The sequence below is a fragment of the Gadus macrocephalus genome, chromosome 14 (genome assembly GCF_031168955.1).
Source record: "Gadus macrocephalus chromosome 14, ASM3116895v1".
In the NCBI taxonomy this organism is placed as follows: domain Eukaryota; kingdom Metazoa; phylum Chordata; class Actinopteri; order Gadiformes; family Gadidae; genus Gadus; species Gadus macrocephalus.
In genome coordinates, this window is record NC_082395.1 from 14,117,412 (window position 1) to 14,136,040 (window position 18,629).

The 18,629-nt window shown below is 41.3% G+C and overlaps 1 protein-coding gene across 20 annotated transcripts in view; it reads right to left on the reverse strand.

Moving 5' to 3' along the window:
- The window catches only part of celf1 (cugbp, Elav-like family member 1), a 36,773-nt gene extending 22,795 nt beyond the window's left edge, over nt 1-13,978 (reverse strand). For 2 of the 20 annotated variants that reach the window (XM_060070695.1, XM_060070704.1), the window contains exons 1-4: nt 13,005-13,430; nt 11,006-11,131; nt 7,645-7,832; nt 7,185-7,267 (exon numbers count right to left, since the gene is read on the reverse strand). In XM_060070695.1, coding sequence (XP_059926678.1) covers nt 7,185-7,267; nt 7,645-7,832; nt 11,006-11,109 — 375 coding nt within the window. In that variant the 5' untranslated portion in view covers nt 11,110-11,131; nt 13,005-13,430. Of the gene's footprint in view, nt 1-7,184; nt 7,268-7,644; nt 7,833-8,641; nt 10,964-11,005; nt 11,132-13,004; nt 13,444-13,502 lie in introns of those variants that run through there. The other 18 variants (XM_060070701.1, XM_060070698.1, XM_060070685.1 and 15 more) reach the window with 17 other exon arrangements.
- Between the last annotated feature and the right edge of the window lie 4,651 nt (nt 13,979-18,629).

Below are 18,629 nucleotides of genomic sequence, written 5' to 3' on the forward strand. Positions count from 1 at the left end.
GTAGGTGCATGACAGTGGTAGGCCTACCGTAAAACTTCAATAACCCAGGCTTTTATTTGTTTCAATCACTGAACTGTCGAACAAAACTCTCAGCAAAGATGGGAAATACTATAAAATGTATTGTTTAAACCAGTATGAATATTCCTACCGTACGTAGGCCTATACACATTACCAGGCTACCGAATAACGCCTACACACATGTAGTGTGTGTGGGTTGCCCATGAAACCCCTTACCACCAGGAGGCCCTCGGTGGTAAGGTGTTTGTTCACAGGGCTTGAATCACGGGCAATTTTGGGCACTTTTAGAGGAGGAAAACTGTACGAGGATGAAGGTACGCTGGTTGAGTCTGGGGAAAGTGTTGAAGATTTTCTGATTCCCGCGTTGAGATCACTCGTTTCATGGAAAGCGAACAAATGGTAATCCCCGAGCTTGAGAATGACAAGTGGCTGAACGACTTCGGTTTTATGTGTGACGTAACGGAGCACCTCAATGTAGAGCATGGTCGAAAGCAGCTGATCACTGAAATGCGAGACGCAGTAAAGGAGTTTCAAATGAAACTGCTTCTATGGGAGGGGCATATGCGCCAAGGCAACTTGGCTCACTTTCCTACTTGCCAGTCAGTGAGATAGTCACCAACCCATTCCCGACCGAATTGTATGCTGACAAACTAAACACAATGAAAGTGTAATTCAGAAGGATATTTGCTGATTTGGCTGCACAGAAATTCAACCTTGATCTGTTCGCAAATCCATTTGCAATTGATTGTTTACACCGCACCCGAGCAATTTAAGTCATTGAATTGCAATGTAACGTTGCTCTGAAGACCCACTACCAGTCAGTTGGGGCTGCTGAGTTTGCACCTTTACTCCCTGAATCAATGCCACAGCTTCGCCCTAACTCTGCACACGTCATGTCTATGTTCGTGTGAACAGATGTTTTCAGTCATGAACCTGAACAAGACATCCCACGGATCCCGCCTCACAGAACAGCATCTGGTTTCAGTACTGAAAGTGGCCATTGCAAAGGACATTAAGCTTAGAATAGACAAGGTGCAGAGTTGAGCTAAAAAGCAAGCAATTTTGTTTAGGTTTGCATTATATGCCCTATTTTTGTGCCCAAAGTAAACCATAGAATTTGAGATATGACTTGTCGCATTGACTATTTTGATCTACGAAAACAGTTTTGCTGAAAACCATGACCCTATTTGTCGTTTTGTCGAAGACAAAAGTTCTGTGATCCAAATGGATCTGTGAACCAAAAAAATATGTTCACCACAAATACTATTTTGCTTTATTCATCAGCTTTGATGCTAACAAAGATATTTTTTGCTGTTTTGTATAAGACAAAAGTATTGTGATGCAAATGTATTTTGTTTCATTGAGAAGAGATTCGGCTGGCATCCGGCATCCAGCATCCACCTGTTGACCTGTTGGTTTGTTTATATTCTGTCTGTTCGGCGTCCTCCAATCAGGGTGGGTGGCGGTGTGGTTCCCAATGATCAGTCATTTATTAGTTGTGTTATTTGGTTTGAGTATGGATCAGGCACTGAAGGTTAGATTTACAATTATTTTCTTCTCATTTACGTTTATGGTTTTACATGTTTATTGCCTTGTTTATGAAAACCATAAACCAACATTACATTTAAAGAAAGGATACAAAGTACTTTTCAATGATTGAACAAAACATTGCCTTTCCTTCCTTTAAGTGTTCAGAACTTTAATATCCTAAAATAAGAAAAATACACAATAAAATGATTATTTTCTCTTTATTTATGACTATTTCAACTTCAATTCAAATACATAGGTTTCACCAATGAAGTCTCAACAGTACCTGCTAGGAGGAAGACCCCAGGCCGCAGTGTATGGTATGTGGCGATGTTCTTAGCAATGAACCCATGAAACCATCGCATCTCAAACAGCATTTTACAACCAAACACCTAGTGCTGAAAGACAAAGCAGTAGATTTTCTCCTAAGAAAAAGTGAAAGGTTGAGGGAATCCAAGTAAACGATTCAATAGTCAGGAACAACATCATGCGCATCAGGTCCACAAATATTTCCCAGCGACGTCCGAAGCAAACAACTGGATAAGAAACTTGTTTAGCATCGAAACCTCTGAAATGAACAAAGACTTCACTACTGGTTTGCGAGGAATTTTACAGAATATAATTTGGATACAGCAACACAATGAATACCCTGCACTTTCAGACAAAGCTGTGCGCGTTCTCATTCCTTTGGTGACCACATATCTGTGCGATAAAACATAGTCTAGAGTCTGAAGATGACCTTGATTGATCCAGACATTGCAGGAATCTGTTCGCAGAGGCAGGCGCATCCTTCTGATTAGGCTTATGGAAGTTCAGTTGTAAATATGCTGGCCAACTTTGAATAATATTTGTATTCAGCCTAAAAGTTTTCAAACATTTGTTGTTGTTGGTATACAAATGTTATTCCAAATGTTCTCAATTGCACAGGGTTTCTGCAGGTTTCAAAAAGTTAAATTTAAGACTTTGAAAGACCATTATGAATGCAATTTAAGACCTATTTCACCACTCTACTGGCAAAAAAAAGTAGAAAGGATATGAAGGAAAAACCGAAGTCCCAGAATTACGAGCAAAGTAAATAAATGTATTCCCAGTCAAAAGAAGAACATAACAAAATACAGTAGCATAAGCCTGCGGCCATATTCAGCTGCAACTATACCTAAGAGGCAGCAGTTCAGATCTACTTACTTTATTATATTTCATGACATAATACATAACAATATATTGTTAGTTTCCGTCGAGCTCCATCGCTCGATTCAACATTACATTTGGCACTTTTTATGACTCCCGGATCAGACCGCAGCAAAAGCCTTAGGCACGGAGGCTGGGAAATGAACATACTGCACCAAACTGCGCCAGGCAGCGGCTTTACAGTGCCGATGGGTGAGTTTGCTGAGCTAACTCAGACAAATACACAACAAGATGATCAAAGCTACACTGTATCCTTCCCGAAGCTGGACAAGAGACTGTTCCAGCTGCGTCTCACTGGCATAAAGTCGGGGCCAAGCCCAAACAACATACCAAAGTGAATCAGCAAGTTCACCTGACGCCAAATGCTAAGCTAACCAAAGCTAAACCTGAAGTTAACCCTGCCGCTGAAGAACCGGTTCGTGCCAATTCAAGAGTCCACGAACGCGCCTGCCACCCATGCACCCCTGAGCCCCGAGATTCGTCCGGACAAACGGTGCGAACAGAGACCGACCATGAACCCGTTGCCAGAGAGGCGAGCTGTGCATGCGTCGGCCACCCATGCACCCCTGAGCCCCGAGATGCGTCCGGACGGACGGTGCGGACAGAGAGGGAACAATAACCAGTCCCTATGGAGGCGAGCTGCGCATGCGTCGGCCACCCGTGCACCCTTGAGCCCCGAGATACGTCCGGACGGACGGTGCGGACAGAAATGGAACAATAACCAGTCACCATTTGGAGTCCAACAAGGTACGATCTGGAGTCCCCCTCTTTATTCAACATCTACATGCTCCCACTAGGGCAAATCATGCAAAATAACAATATTGACCATCATTGCTATGCTGATGACACGCAAATCTATGTATCGCTATCACCAAATGAATATTGGCCCATACATAGATCTGCTGTGCCAGTGCATTGAGCAAATGAAAGACTGGATGTGCCGAAATTTCCTTCCAACTAAATCAGGACAAAACCGAGATGTAATTGTATTTGGTGCTAAAACGGAAAGGCTTAAAGAAACCCAACACCATCACTCTCTGACCCTGAAAACCTCAATCAAAGCCAGAATTCTAGGGGTTATCATGGATTCAGATTTACATACATACATACATACATACATACATACATTTAACTTCCATAAGGAGGGTGGGAGGAGGAGGGTGCGCCTGCCTCTGTGAACGCAGTCCTTCGATGTCTGGATCAATGGAGGTCAGCTTCAGTCTCAGACACACAGCGTTGTCCGAAAGCGCCGGGTATTTGCTGTGTTGCCGTTTCCAAAAGTAAACAATGACTTTCTTCTGAAAGCAGACTTCAATGTTTCGTCGCATTACAATTCAGTTAAACTCTCCTCTGGCATTTCAGAGGTTTCGATGCTGAATGAGGTTCTCATCCAGTTGTTCGCTTCGGCTGTCACAGAGTAATATTCACGGAACTGTTGCTGCTGTCGGAGCGAGAAGCGGTGCGTAATGATGTTATTCCTGACTATTGAATCTATTTAATTGACTGCTTCAATCCGACACGTTTTCCTAGGAAAATTCAACTGGTTTATCTTTTTGCACTGGGTGTTCGGTTGTAAGATGACGTTCGAGATACGATGGTTTTATCGGATTCATTTCTCAGAACATCACCGCATACCACCTGTGCTCTGTTCACTGTCAGTTTTTACAGTTCTGCTCGGAATATACTCCTGTCTGCACCTCCAAATAGTTCCCGTTTGGAGCCACGTTCACAGTTTTTTTGAACCATTCATAATTCTAGCGCTTATATCTTGTCAGTTTAGCTTGTACTCGTGGATGGATACTAAACAGGCTGATGATATTGAAACACAAAAATATTACAGGAAAAGCAAAACTTATTTAGACCCCATTTTAATGTTCTCACGGTTAAGCTATTTCCATTGGTACAAGTATTTTGGTAATATGTTTTTATTTTAATAACAATAAAATAAAACTTTTATTATTTTATTTCTTTGTATTTTTCGGAAATTCTGAATTCCCTGAATACGCATCTATTTGAGTTATAGTGTGAGGTAGAGCTGTCCCAAAGGGTTATTTTTCGATTAACAATTAATCCAGCGATCATTTTTTCGATTAATCAACTAATTTAGCGATTAATTTAGACACCAGCTCTACAGACAAGAGGACCAGCTGCTAGAACTCAGGAATGAAAGAGGCCTGAAAACCTCCTATTCAACACCACTGACATCCTTCTGGATCACAGCATCGACATATACACTGAGATCAGCACCCTTGCACTGAAGACCCTACTCCTGTTCCCGACCTCATATCTGTGTGAAGCAGGTTTTTCCGCCATGGCTGCCCTCAAGGACAGCCTTAGAAACAGACAGGATGTGAGGAATACCCTGCGTGTCTCATTGTCAACCATCATGCAGTAGGATGTTCTTGTGGCTGCCAAGCAATGCCAGGGGACTCGATAGACTGATAGACTGTTGGTTGATTTTCATTTATATTTTTAAGATGTCCTTATTTGTTTTATCATTTCCTGGAATTTGCGTGCATTGTTTTGAATGCATATATGTTTTAATGGAAGCCCAGGAAGAACAGCTTGTCTTGTGCATAGCTAAATATTGAGTTATAACAATAAACAGTTAATGCTCACATTCAAACGTTTGTTATTGGTGGTCTGGTCTGGTATTCTTTGGTGTGGTTTGGTCTTAGATTTATAAAGCTCAATCTCGAATTGTATACTTTTTAAAAATAATGGGCTGAAATCTGATTTGCTATATTAGTTCTGAAATTGTCTGACTGTTAAAAATGGTTCTTACTGGAGTTGCTGTTGAAATAATTGTAATTTTAGTGGTTCTGGTAGGAATTAACAGTTGAAATGGGCTGGTATTTTCATACAATTTGCCATTACTGCCACCTGCTGTCCAGAAAGTAAGTGCTGTGCGAGTTTCTTTGGAAATATGCTTATTTGTATTGGAAAAGGGAAACATTCTGAACTGTTCTGAAAGTTTAAATATTAGTATATATTTTAAATTCCCCACATATTTGTGGGGAGGAGACCTCGGGGAAGACCCAGGACTAGGTGGAGAGATTATATCTCAACACTGGCCTGGGAACGCCTCGGGATCCCCCCGTCAGAGTTGGTCAATGTGGCCCGGGAAAGGGAAGTCTGGGGCCCCCTGCTTGAGCTGCTCCCCCCGCGACCCGACCCCGGATAAGCGGAAGAAAATGAGATGAGATGAGGGGGGGAGATTTTAAATTCATAAAAAAATGCCTTTGTTGCCACCTATTTCATAATATGCACCTTTGCTTTAATTGTAAATCTTGAAAAATAGCCACATCCTTTGTTTAACAATGATGCATCTTAAGATTAAGACGTTCAAAATGACTAACGGTCCTCCAATTATTTTTATGAATTTGCCGGTCCTTGGAACGAAAAAGGTTTGGAACCCCGTTTGTACATGACTTCAATCTCGACAGTTAGTGCACTAACAATTGTCTGCAGCTAGCAAACATCTGGGCAAATATGCTTGTGCCCGCCACATGCACACGATCGGGAAACATAGCTTCGTTGACATTACGGAGTTGCAGGAGTTGTCGTTAGTGCACTAGTGCAGTATGTGTCACACTGAAACCAGACTTCTATTACTCAGATGTGAATCTGGAACAATATTGGGTAAAGGTAAGGCGTTTGCCAGTGGCTTGTTAGAGCGTTTTTCTGTTTTTCTGACTTCCTATGAGACATCAATGCTTTTATACCCAAAGTTCCTGATTTGAGAGTTTTCTTGCAAAAGGTCCAGCTCTGTTCCAGAGTCAGATCTTGGTGAAGTTGCATTTCACCATAGTAGATGAAATTAACCTTAACAGAAACAAGTAGCTATTTTTTGACGAGAGGAGACGCCATTAGCCCTCCGACACACTAGCTGGGTGTGCTCCGATCAATTCTAACCAGGTTGCACAGTTTGCATAAGTAGTTCTGTAAATTCTCGCTGTGTGTGTGTGTGTGATACAATTGTGATTCTTAATGTTCTCACTGTGTGTGTTTGTAGGTGCGGTACGGTTAGGTGCGGAACGGTTAGGGACGGCACACATTTCCACCGCGGACAGTACCCTTATGGTAGGGTGGGTTTAAGCTGGATGGCGATAGCCGCAGCAGATACGGAAGCATTGCGTATCTGCATTTTCTTCAATAAACTATGCTTTTTCTTCAATAAACTATGCTTTTGCCGTTGTCCAGAAATACCTTGCGGGCACTGTGTATGTTGTTTTTTATCCCCGTCGCACGGAAGATATGCTTCGGTCGACCAATCAGCAGACGGCGTGTGTAGCTCAAACTTTTCGGCACCCTTTCGGACCGCTTGATTCCCCAACGGAGGAGTACGAAAAATAGGTATGGCTAAGGGTGGCACATGCCGCCATATACCTTTTATGCCGTCGAAACTGAGCTGCTACACACACACCTAACATCAGGAAAGTAACACTTACCCCTGGTAGGATCTTCATGTTGTGTAGTGCATTTTGTGCTTCCAAGGCAGATTTGCGTGTGTAATATGTTATGAAACAGCACCCTGTGGTGGACGGGATAGAGTAGAGGGGTTATAGCTCTGCTTTTTCAACACAAAACACAAAAAACACAAAAAATATCCTTAAAACACAAAATATATACCTGCTTGGCTTCATGCCTTTAGCCGAAGAAGCTATGCAATACCTCTGCATACATTTTTAGCATGCCAAAAAGTTCAACTGCTAACTGTGGGGTGTTAAGGCCATGCTCTACAGTTGATCAAGATAGGGTTGTGACTATAACTCTTAATTTATTGTTTGTCATGGTTTGGGGGCTTTGGTATTGCAGAGATATACATACTTGATGCATTAGGACCCCACCTATCTGATAATCCATCTCTTCTCCTGAACGAAAGGCTTGGAGACGCTAACAAGCATTCACCTTTGCTCTGTGGGGGGTTCTGGCTGCGGTCTCGGAGAACATTGATCTCGTACACAGCTCCGTAGGACTCAAACAGCTCCCGGAGCTGGTCCTCGGACCAGGAACGTGGAATTTGGCCCACAAACATCTTGATGGCGTCCATGTCTGGCTGGTCCGGATTGTCCAAGGACCCATTCATCTTTTTTCCACTGCAAGACAGAGGAACGAGGGAGTTGAGAAATTGTTGCTTTTTGACTTGCCACAAATCTACAAACTGTAGAATTCAGGCAGAAATATAACATGGAATACATCAACAAATGCGTCACAGAATATGGCCATATTTGGGATTTTACAATTTGTATTTATTTGTATTATTGATCAACCCAAACAACATTTTCTCTGAAAAAGTAAACATTAAGTATTACATTATGGGCACATAAGTTCTTGAACAACCAATAAGAATGGCCATAGTCCATGTCCAAAGGCAATCCACACTTGATTCAGAGATATCTCTATTTAACATCACACTTAAGACACATAATTATTAATCATACAAGGCAGAGCTCATTCAGCCAACTTGAAGGCAAAATACCAAGTGGGCCATATGGGGAGCATTTTGGATCAAGAAGATGAATGCGACTTGAGTCATTTTCAGTCAGTTATCAGTGTTGTAGCACATCAAGAGAAAGCAGAAATTAAATGATCAAGCCTCCAGATGAACGCAAAAGCTTTCTTGATGCAATGTCCGACCACCAACACCCTAGCTACAGCCCAGCCTTTTTTTGACAGTCAGACAGAGTAGACCAAGTAAGTCATCCAATAAATGAAAGTACGCAAATACAAGTTTGATAGAATTGGTAACTGTACCAAAATTGTAATAGAAACTTTACTCATATAATGTATAACGGGTCCGGCACTAAGGTGTAAATATACATTAACACTTATCCACAGAGCAGACCAAAAGGTCCAAAAGGTTGCACATTTCAACAACAACAATTTCCATTGAAACGGCACTTACACAGGACTGGAATTCAAAGAGCAATGATCCACCATCATCTCAGGTAGAAAGTCCAACTTAAAAGAAGCCATGGTTGTCCGGTAATCTTACTCTCTTTACCTCTTTAATTAACATATATTAATACTTTGTTGTTGAAAAGATGAGCACCACCACACCGTTTTCCTCTAAAACACCCGATCGTACACTGGATCCAGACAGGGGTATTTCCATCAGCAAAAGACAGAAAAACTATGCTCTGTAACACATAGCAAACACCTGTTCCTTTTGGGCCCAAATCTACAGAAGTTTTCAATTGGTAAAAAATAAACAAACAAAAAGAAAAGAATTTCACAGACACAAAGTGGGGCAAAACGTCGAACAGTGTAGAAAAAAAAAGCATGAGGACAGAGTGACTGAGGCCAAAAGAGGGATGAGCCAGGCGAGCAACAGGGAGGGATGCATGGGATCAGAGCACCCACACAGGGAGTGGTGGCAGCTCAGGGGGGTTGGGCCCCACAATAGAAGTGCTGATGACCGGGGGATCTTTGTGAGCATTTCTCCTAGGCTAGCAGATCTGCCTGCAGTGTCAGATAAACGGGATGTCAGATTGATGGTGATAAGGCCCAGTGGACAGTGGGAATGAATTGCTCTTTGCAGCCAGCAGGTAATCCCTGGACTAATCAGACAGGGAATAGACAATAGGTTCCGGCCTGATGGGGTTGGGAGGCAGGGCGCTTTCTCTGTTGTTCTAGTTCTAGTGGTTAGTGTATGAGTGTGAGTGTGTGTGAAAAGACAGAATAAGAGGGGGAGGATCAGTGTAATATGATAACACTGCAGCCTTTGTGTATTTGCAACACATTCATACAAGCACTTATTAGAAACGAGATGCTTTGCTTGACATGATAACATGGAGAAGGGCGGTACTTGCCTGTACTACATTTGAGTAGGGCTGGGTTTGATATCTATATTAATTTGAATGTTCCAATATCAATTAATAAAATCCCATGATCAATCTTTTAATATAGACGTAAAATAGTCGTCACACCAAAAACGAAGGCGCTGCGCAAATACGTATAAAGTCAATACCAAGACGCAAATAGATGTGAATCACGGGAATGGAAAAATGGCGTGGCGTGAACGACCTGGTTCACGCGGTTTTCGCGTGATTCTCCGACATTTCTGGTACTTCCACAACAAGAAAAGACTTGCAATGGGGGAGCCGCTTCTCCTCTTCCTCCTCTGATATTCTTGAAAACACTGGGTTGACTTGTGTCATGTCCTTTCATTGTTACAGAACTTTCTTCTTCTGCAATAAGATATAATGTAAGCCTGATTCTTAATGTAAACAATATCTTCAATAACGCACCAGGTTTGAGCGTTCCTTGTACAGCATTAGTTCTAGGAGAATCTATTTCATATTGAATAAAAACGCAAATGCTAAATGCTTAATGCAACTGAAATATCCCTATCTTTGATATTGAATCGAATCGTATCATTCAGGATGACTGCTTGACTGGTTCTGTATCTCAGTCAAGTGTTTAAGAGAGAGCATGTTCCCCAATCTAAAGCCAAGTCATTGATAACGATTCAACAACTTTCATATAATAGTTAAATCCTAGTGCAATAACCCCAGAGCAGTTGTTATAATAGTGAACAATGAACAGATAACTGCCACCAGTGGAAGTATAGAACCCTGGCAACACTCCCGTCCCAACCATTATTTTCCTTTCACAACAATCCCACAGGTGTTATCTTTCTTCTGATATCAAGATATGCCTACTAAAACCCTTGTAGTTTTAGTTATCGTATATATACACACACACTATAGAGCGAATAAAATACCTTGTCCGCTGCTAGAGATTGATTGCATTCAAGATTTTGTGTCTTTAAAGCTGATTTGAAGACAATAAAATATCAAAAGGAATTGGCTTGGCTGCTGGGAAATGTGAGAAATGTATCACATCTCAGCACAGGTTCTATTTACTCTCTGGGTTGAGAGAGGAATACCTTGAGGACTGTCAATCTATCACAATGGGATCCTTGCAACAACGTGACATGTACCAACAAGGAGTAGCTGGGTCGGCTTAGCTCAGGAGGAGTAGCAGTTGTCTTGTAACTGAAAGGTTGCTAGTTCGATCCCCAGCTCCCCAGAGTGTTGATGTGTCCCTGAGCAAGACATTTAACCTTAACTGCTCCTGATGAGCTGGCTGTCACCTTGCATGGTTGACTCTGCCGTCGGTGTGTCAATGTGTGTATTAACCGATGTAAGTCGCTTTGGATAAAAGCGTCTGCTAAATGCCCTAATTGTAATTTTAATTGAGTAGGATAGGGGGATCAATTAGGCGAGATTAGAGTAGGTAGGAAGTATATGGGGTTGGTCCTTACCCCCCCATGTTTGCAGCCTCTGGGGCAAGAATGGAGAGCTCAGGCTGTGCTTGCCCAGGCTGCTCCGGAGACAGGTACAAGGTTTCATGGTCCAGGCTGTCCATCCAGGTCCTTTCACTAACACTACTAAAACACACACACACACACACACAAATAAGTAGATGCAGACTATGACAATGTGAATATCAAACCACTACCAAGATGGTAACATCACCGGTTTCCTTCAAAGTTGTAATTTTAAATCAAGCAATCCAACAGAAGATGACTGAATACATCACAAACTAACATTTAGAACAGATACACTGGTCAATCTACCTAACCTAGCTGCATAACGCTGAGTAAAGGGTAGATTGAGTACGTATTGTACTAAGGAAATAAACAATAAGCAGTGACAAAAGAACAGTGACAAATGTTTAATTTAATATTCCATCCTATAGAACCGTGCTGCCTTTTGTGGTCCCCCTGGAATAAAGAAGAATAAAGTAAAGAAATGCAAATTGACTTTCTGGTTTACTCTGAGTCTGTACTCTGGATTACTCTGGAGGATAGAGAACATGTCCAGAGGTAATTGCTGAAAAATAGCACTAATTAAAGGGTTCCAAAGCATCATCTCTGCAGCTTCCGCCCTAACAACATGCTCTCTTGTTCCATAATTTAACCTGAGCGCCTTTACTTCAGTCTCTGAAAATGCTTGACACATTATATACACAACTAGAGAACCTGAATAACAAACTGTTGCTTCCACCACTGATCAATATTGGCTTCAGACAATATTCAGAAGAAACTCATTCCTCGAATTATCTGTTAACAAATTATAATGCAGCTCATTTGCATAAGGGCCAAATTGTGTTCTGCTCAATTTATTGAGTTTAATGAGCGTGCACATTTTTTGGAATCATCTGATTCTTACAGATAATGCTTCATGCAGCACTTTGCAACACATCCTCAGAATAATAATGCATGTGTGCTTGTGTATCTTAAGGGCTGGAAAATAAAGGTTGGTTGGATGATAGACTGTATTTGCCAATTGGGCTAGGCCTACCTCTTCATCCTGACAAAGTGCACAAATCAAGTGGGACGCTCTCTCTCAACTTTTAGATGGATGGAAATAAAATGAGCTAAATGACAAGTCAACTGTCAGTCTCAAAGGGCCTCACCGCATTTAAAACCCTGAACTCTTAAGCATGGAAAAACATTGTCTCACTCCCATTCCAATTGACAACTTACAAGGAGGCATTTAGAATAAGTAAGTATTTTAACCAACTGTGTGACTCCTCTGGTGTTTTAAGGGATAACATTTATGGGAGCAATTCATGTTTTCAAATGATACAATGCAAGTGTTTTATTCATGTGTTAAGCATAGCAATAGAATAGCCCAAACAAACGTAAAAGACAGTTATTAGGAGGCCAAGTAATAGTTGAAAAATAGTGCCACTGTAAATGCTGTAGAAGCTTTGGTAAGAAAACTGCATTACTAAATAAACTGCCTCTGATAGCCTTGCCACAATACAAGCAGCAGTTACACCTAGGGCTAGTACCTGCCAGTTCCATCCTAGCTTCTGACTTTAGCATGCCAATTGTTAGCAGACGTTACTCACATGTCTCATTTAGGGCTTCTTACACCAGCATGACAACAGCTAGCACACGTTATTCTCATTTCTCCCACAAGGATGTATTATAAAGAACTGTCTCGCATAGGGCTTCTTATGTTAGCATTCTAAAATATAGCTGACGCTTCCCCAAGTCTCACATAGGACTTATCATGTCTGCTAACTGTTAGCCGACGTTTCTCAAAAGTCTCAAGTGACGCATGTTATTCTTTGCCAAAACACGAAAAATTTCCTTCCTCCCCTATTTTATTGTTGTAATACGAACAGAGCCCGTTTGCTAGCTACGATGTTTGAAAAAGGTTAAAATGTTTAACCAAGAGTTCGAGTTTTCTAGCAATGTAGCCACTAATGTAGCCATCAGCTCGAATAACATTAGCTCACCAACTTACCTGTGCCTTCCTAACGTTATGGCAGATGTGTTGCTTAAGAAAGTAAACAAAGGTTGGTGTTTACAAAAAGATTATGCGTTAAGACGTATTTTTTAATTATAAGCCACTGTGGTAACAAATATTTGTCCCCAACATTTACTAAGACTTGGAGTTCGCAAGCGGCCGGGGAAGGGGAGTGTGTGTAAAATGGCAGTCTTTCCCTGCTCCGTACCATCTGATAGTGAGACAGGGCAAGTGTGTGTGCATAATAAAAAGCAATACATTAGTAAAACAGATCATATGCATGTAAAAGTCCTAAAGCCCCTATTCAATATTTGGGTTCCGGGTTGGGTTCGTGCAACACCGTACTAGTAGTAGTTTACTGTGAGCGTAAACATTGGTTCTCCATATATTTAAGTGGTACAGTCCATAAAAGAGCGAAAATGCACAAATGGATTTTAGCCTATCATGTATGGAAAGACATTATGCAATAACAAATGTAGGCAAGATATTCCATACCTTAAACATGTGCATACGAAGTCAATGTTTTTTTTCAGTCAGCAACCATGCAGAGTGAAAATGTAATCCCTAAATGTTTTTAACCGCGGTGATTTTAATTCGATAGTTGATTTTCGACTTTATTTCACACGTCGATGGTATCACAAATAAACGGCATACAGTGTCTAGCTGTGAAGAATTTATACAGCGGATGTTTAAACACCATCTAAACATCACGATCGCGTAGCCAAGATTCTTTGATTTCTGTAGTGCAGTCAGTGCCAAGCGCTTGTTAAATTGTGTTAATCAAAGTACAATTTTGGCTTGAACTGACTCTTGATTGTGTAACCAAGTGTTTGACTGTCGCCTTTACTTTTGTATTGTAAAAACAAAGAAAGAATCGGATAACTCCATTCACGGAAGGGAACGATTCACTTTATTTCAGCGCTAACAACATAGAACCTAATCCGGGGACACTGCTGTAATCCATTTGGATGGTACGCCGGAAGCCCGGTACGTGCAAGTTGTAAATAGCAAATGTCCCAGCTTTCTTGCGGCATTTCACTGAGGCACGTCCCCTTTTGGTCGTAGTACTACTCGTCAACAAAAAATGGCTGCGCCCATAAAACGATTTCTCTTCTTTGTATATGTATCACATTGTGCATTTTATGTAGATTTTAAATGCTTTTACACAGTGATAATACTACTTTATGCCGGTCACCAATTTATGCATTGTACGGTCTTGCTGTGCGTGCAATACAATGTAAAGTTGTGTTGTTTCTTTGCGAGCTGGTTTGCTAAAGAGGCTAATGTAGCTAACTATAACAATGACTAGCCAATGAGAAACGGGAAATATACTACGACCAAAAGGGGATGTGCCTCCGCAAATTCCGCAAGAAAGCTGTGAGATTTGCAATTTACGATGTGCACATACCAATGTACAATCCACATGGATTACAGCTGAAACTTCCGTTCTGCTACTTCATAATAAGAGTCCTTAATAGGAAATAGGTTAATCTTCTTTACGGCAGACTGTATGCCTTTACGACACACTGTATGTCTTTACCACCCACAGGACAAAAATAAAATAAAAGATATTCCAAAAAACCTTAAATTGGCCTATCCTATTTCCATAGGAACAATCCAGACATCTTTTATAGTCCCAGGCTGGTTCTCAATGGGATTAAGAAGGCTCTTTAGGCTCTTGAGTCCAGTACATTCCATCAGGATGTTTTATTGTTGCTGTTTTTTTTTATTTTTTTTTACAAACTCCACATAGTCCATCTTCATGTTTTCCCAGTTTTTGCAAGTCCCATGCCAGTCCACAATGCCCCAGCCTCAGTCTGGTCATCATGACTGTATATGCATGCCTCCTTTATTTTCCCCCTTTTCGCTGCCCCATCAGCTAGCTCATTCCCCTCTATCCCCACATGAGCTGGGACCCACATGAACCCCACTAACTCTCCCGCCTGCTCAATCCTGTGCATCAGGGTAAGAAGCTCCACCATGATGTCTGACCTGCCCTCCCTCCCTCGATGTCATCAGCACTGATGCAGAGTCAGAGCATATCACAACTGGCACTAGCCTGACCTCCTCCACCTACTGCATAGCCGAGATTATTGCAAGCAGCCCTGTAGTGTACACTGAAACCCCCTCAGACAGTTATACTTGATAACATCCAGATCTGGGATGCAAAAAGCAAACCCAGACTTCCCAACTTTTGGATCTTGAGCCCCATCAGTGTAAATTTGTATGTACTGTCCCCAAGTGTTCTTCAGCCTTTCCTTTACGATGCCCACAAATGTTGCAGTTCTCTCATAAGATAATACACTTAGATCTATCTCTTATAGCCCACTCTGATTCTGTAGATTATAAGGTACATTTTCAAATGCAGCAAACCTATTAAACCATTGATCAAATCATAGCACAATGGGTAAGTGTGGTTCAGGTATACCAGACAATATTAAAATATTCATAATACAAAAACGATGTAAAAAATAAGGTTACAGGCCGAATTCGGTTAAAATTCAGCCTCTGCTGGCCCACATCTAGATCGTCTCATTTCCTCGTTACACGCTTTAATTTAATTATATTTCAATTATTATGACCATGGAGCATTTATTTTCTTGCCTTTATCAGTACATCCTTTCTCGTTATATCGATATGAATTCTCGAAACACAGTGGAAAAGAGAGAGAGGGAGCCATAGAGAGGGACACTGATGTACTGCGGACCCAAGTAACTGATGGGATTAAGAGGGCCTCTCCTATATATATATATATATATATATATATATATACTGTATGGTTAACATCAGCGAAACATTTCGTTCTGTGGAGCACGGTTATTTTTATTTATTTATTTTCAGTTTTTGAGGAGGTCTGCTTCAAAAATGCAAAAATGGAAATATTGACATAAATAGAGAGTGCACTGTACTATCTCCACACACCCCTTCTGAAGCCTCTCTCTCTCTCTCATTTCGTTTTGTGGAGCACTTTAATCGTCTGAGAAACGCACGTTCTGTGGAGCACGTTCGTTTCAGTTTTTGAGGAAGTCTGCTTAAAAACTAGAGGGTGCAATGTACTATCTGCGCACACCCCTTCCGAAGTCTCTCTCTCTCTCTCTCTCGCTCTCCTGATAAACGGTCCCATACAGAATGCATTGGTTTACATTTCGTTCTGTATAGTACGAAAAAAGTCGGGCAATCATGCTCGGGGACAAGATTCAATAGATTAGCGTTTGTGCGCATCAGCACGAAATCGCTAATACAAGGTTGGGAAATGAATACCGACCAATAGGGGTTAACCCCGATAATTTTTTTATTTTCCCTGTGGATTACCGCGGTGTGGAAACCGTGTGTTTTATTCTTTCCAGCTTCATCCGAGGCTTTTCCACATCTTAAGTCCGGATTGAACTATGATTCAACATTTCTTTCAAAAAATATAACGGGACAGATTTTTCCTGCTTCTTCCTGCTTGTTATTGCAAAATAGATCCAGTAGTCGCGTGTATTTCCATAACCGGGATCTGATTGGCCAACGGATCTGTTGCAGCCTGAAAATGTGTTTTTTGCAGGCCACGGAGTATGGGGTCAGAACAGTCTCATTAATAAATAATGCACAGAAGGATTCACAAATGTATTTTGTGATTTATACATAAATTACTCTCTTCTCACAATACATTTCAATGCAGACACAAATGGATATCGGTATGTATAAATGTAAAATAAATCCATAAACAAAAAAGTTTCACAAACACATTTCTGATCCCCACACAAGTGTTTTCTTTTAAATAAATGTAATATAAATGCATAAATATATGAATTAAAAAAATATTTGCAATTTTCATCAATAATGGATGATAATGGATAATAATGGATGTTGTTACATTTATATACAAACTGTTAAACTTGAATTTACAAGACGCTTTTCATTTGTGAACTTTTCATTTGTATTTGTGTGTGAGTCGGTGGGTGGGTCTGTATTTATTATTTTTATTTAGTATTTATTTATGTGGATTTTTGAGACTCTCCTGATGTGGCTGGATTCACAAATGCATTTTTTTTCAACAAGGAACTCTGCAGCCAATCAGATACCTCCCTCGTTTTCAGCCAATCACATGACTGCAGTGACTGGGTTTTTAGATTGTCAGTGCCGTTAAAGTAGCATTAATAATCGTTTCATACTTTACCGGCAACGACAATCCCAAAACCCAGCCGAAACTAGATGGGAAAAGTGTGTAGTTCAAAACGCTTTTACTACCTAGAGATTGTTATGTACGATCATTCAAAAACCCCATGCTATTTCCCATAGACAATTGACCGAGGGAACCGGGAAGCTCGGAGGCGAGGTCAGTACTGCAGTCATGTGATTGGCTGAAAACGAGGGAGGCATCTGAAAAAAATGCAGTTCACAAATTAAATGCATTTCTTTAATATGTCCATGGGATCGATACAAAGCTTAATGCAAATGGGAGAAGTTCCCCTTTAAGCTAAGCAGCAGAGATGGTCGTGGCTGCTGACTGGTAGGGAGACCTCTGTTTAAACCAGAGCGATTTCTACTCAAAGTTTTTCAAAAGTTGCCTGGCACTATGTTACAAAGGCAGTGAAATATTATACAAATGTATGGCCAAATGTCAATCAACTATTTACGTATCTTTACAAGCAAAGGGTATCATCATGTTAGAAGTAAATCACATACCCCAGTTTGGGGTACATTTGATCGTGCATATTTACGGTCCCAGACAGGAAGTAGTGGTGGCCTCTGTGCCGGATGTGTGCGCCGGATGTGTGTGCGTGTGCGTGGTTACTCTGTGGGATGCATTGGGTCCCAGACCGGAAGTTGTGGGGGCTCTGTGAGTGGTTAAACAGTGTGTGTGTGTGTGTGTGTGTGTGTGTGTGTGTGTGTGTGTGTGTGTGTGTGTGTGTGTGTTCGTTAAAAGGGGGGGCATTGCGTTTAGAAAAAGTTTAAATGGGACATATTATACCACCTGGTGTGAGTGTGATCTAGGTGGACAGGCCCTCTAGTGATGTCATATGGGGCAGATTTTCGAAACGGCTTGTAAGGCTGATCACACTCACACCTGGTGGTATAATATGTCCCCTTTAAAAGGTTGCAGGTGGGCGCTATCCATGAATACAAAAACATTCAGCAGTCGTCGGCATTGCACATGTTTCTCAACATGGCCAGCGCATCAACAGATATCACGGACAATGAAAATCAGCCACCTTTGGACACGACCAGCTATCATACACCTAAATCTAGCGATGCTTCCAGTAATGGAGATGTGCCTCTGATTAATGCCTCAATGAAAAGAATGAGGCCTGTTTTACATGTAAATGACCAGCGTACCGAAGCGTCATTCACGCATAACGGAGAGAACAGCTTTGAGTACGTAATTTCATTCATCAGTGGCGATGTCCTATTAAAAGCAAAAGACTGATGATGAGCTGCGTATGCTTCCGCAAGATTGGGTACATTTCCGTGAAAATGTATGCCCTGAGGTAGGCCTATGGCTGCAACAACTTCAACTAGCACCTTGAGAGGTCGACCAGGTGCCCTTGAGTGAGATCCTTAATCTCAAACCTGACACCAACTGGTCCTTATAGTCAACGTTTAATGTTTGACATGCCTACTGCTTACTATAACTAT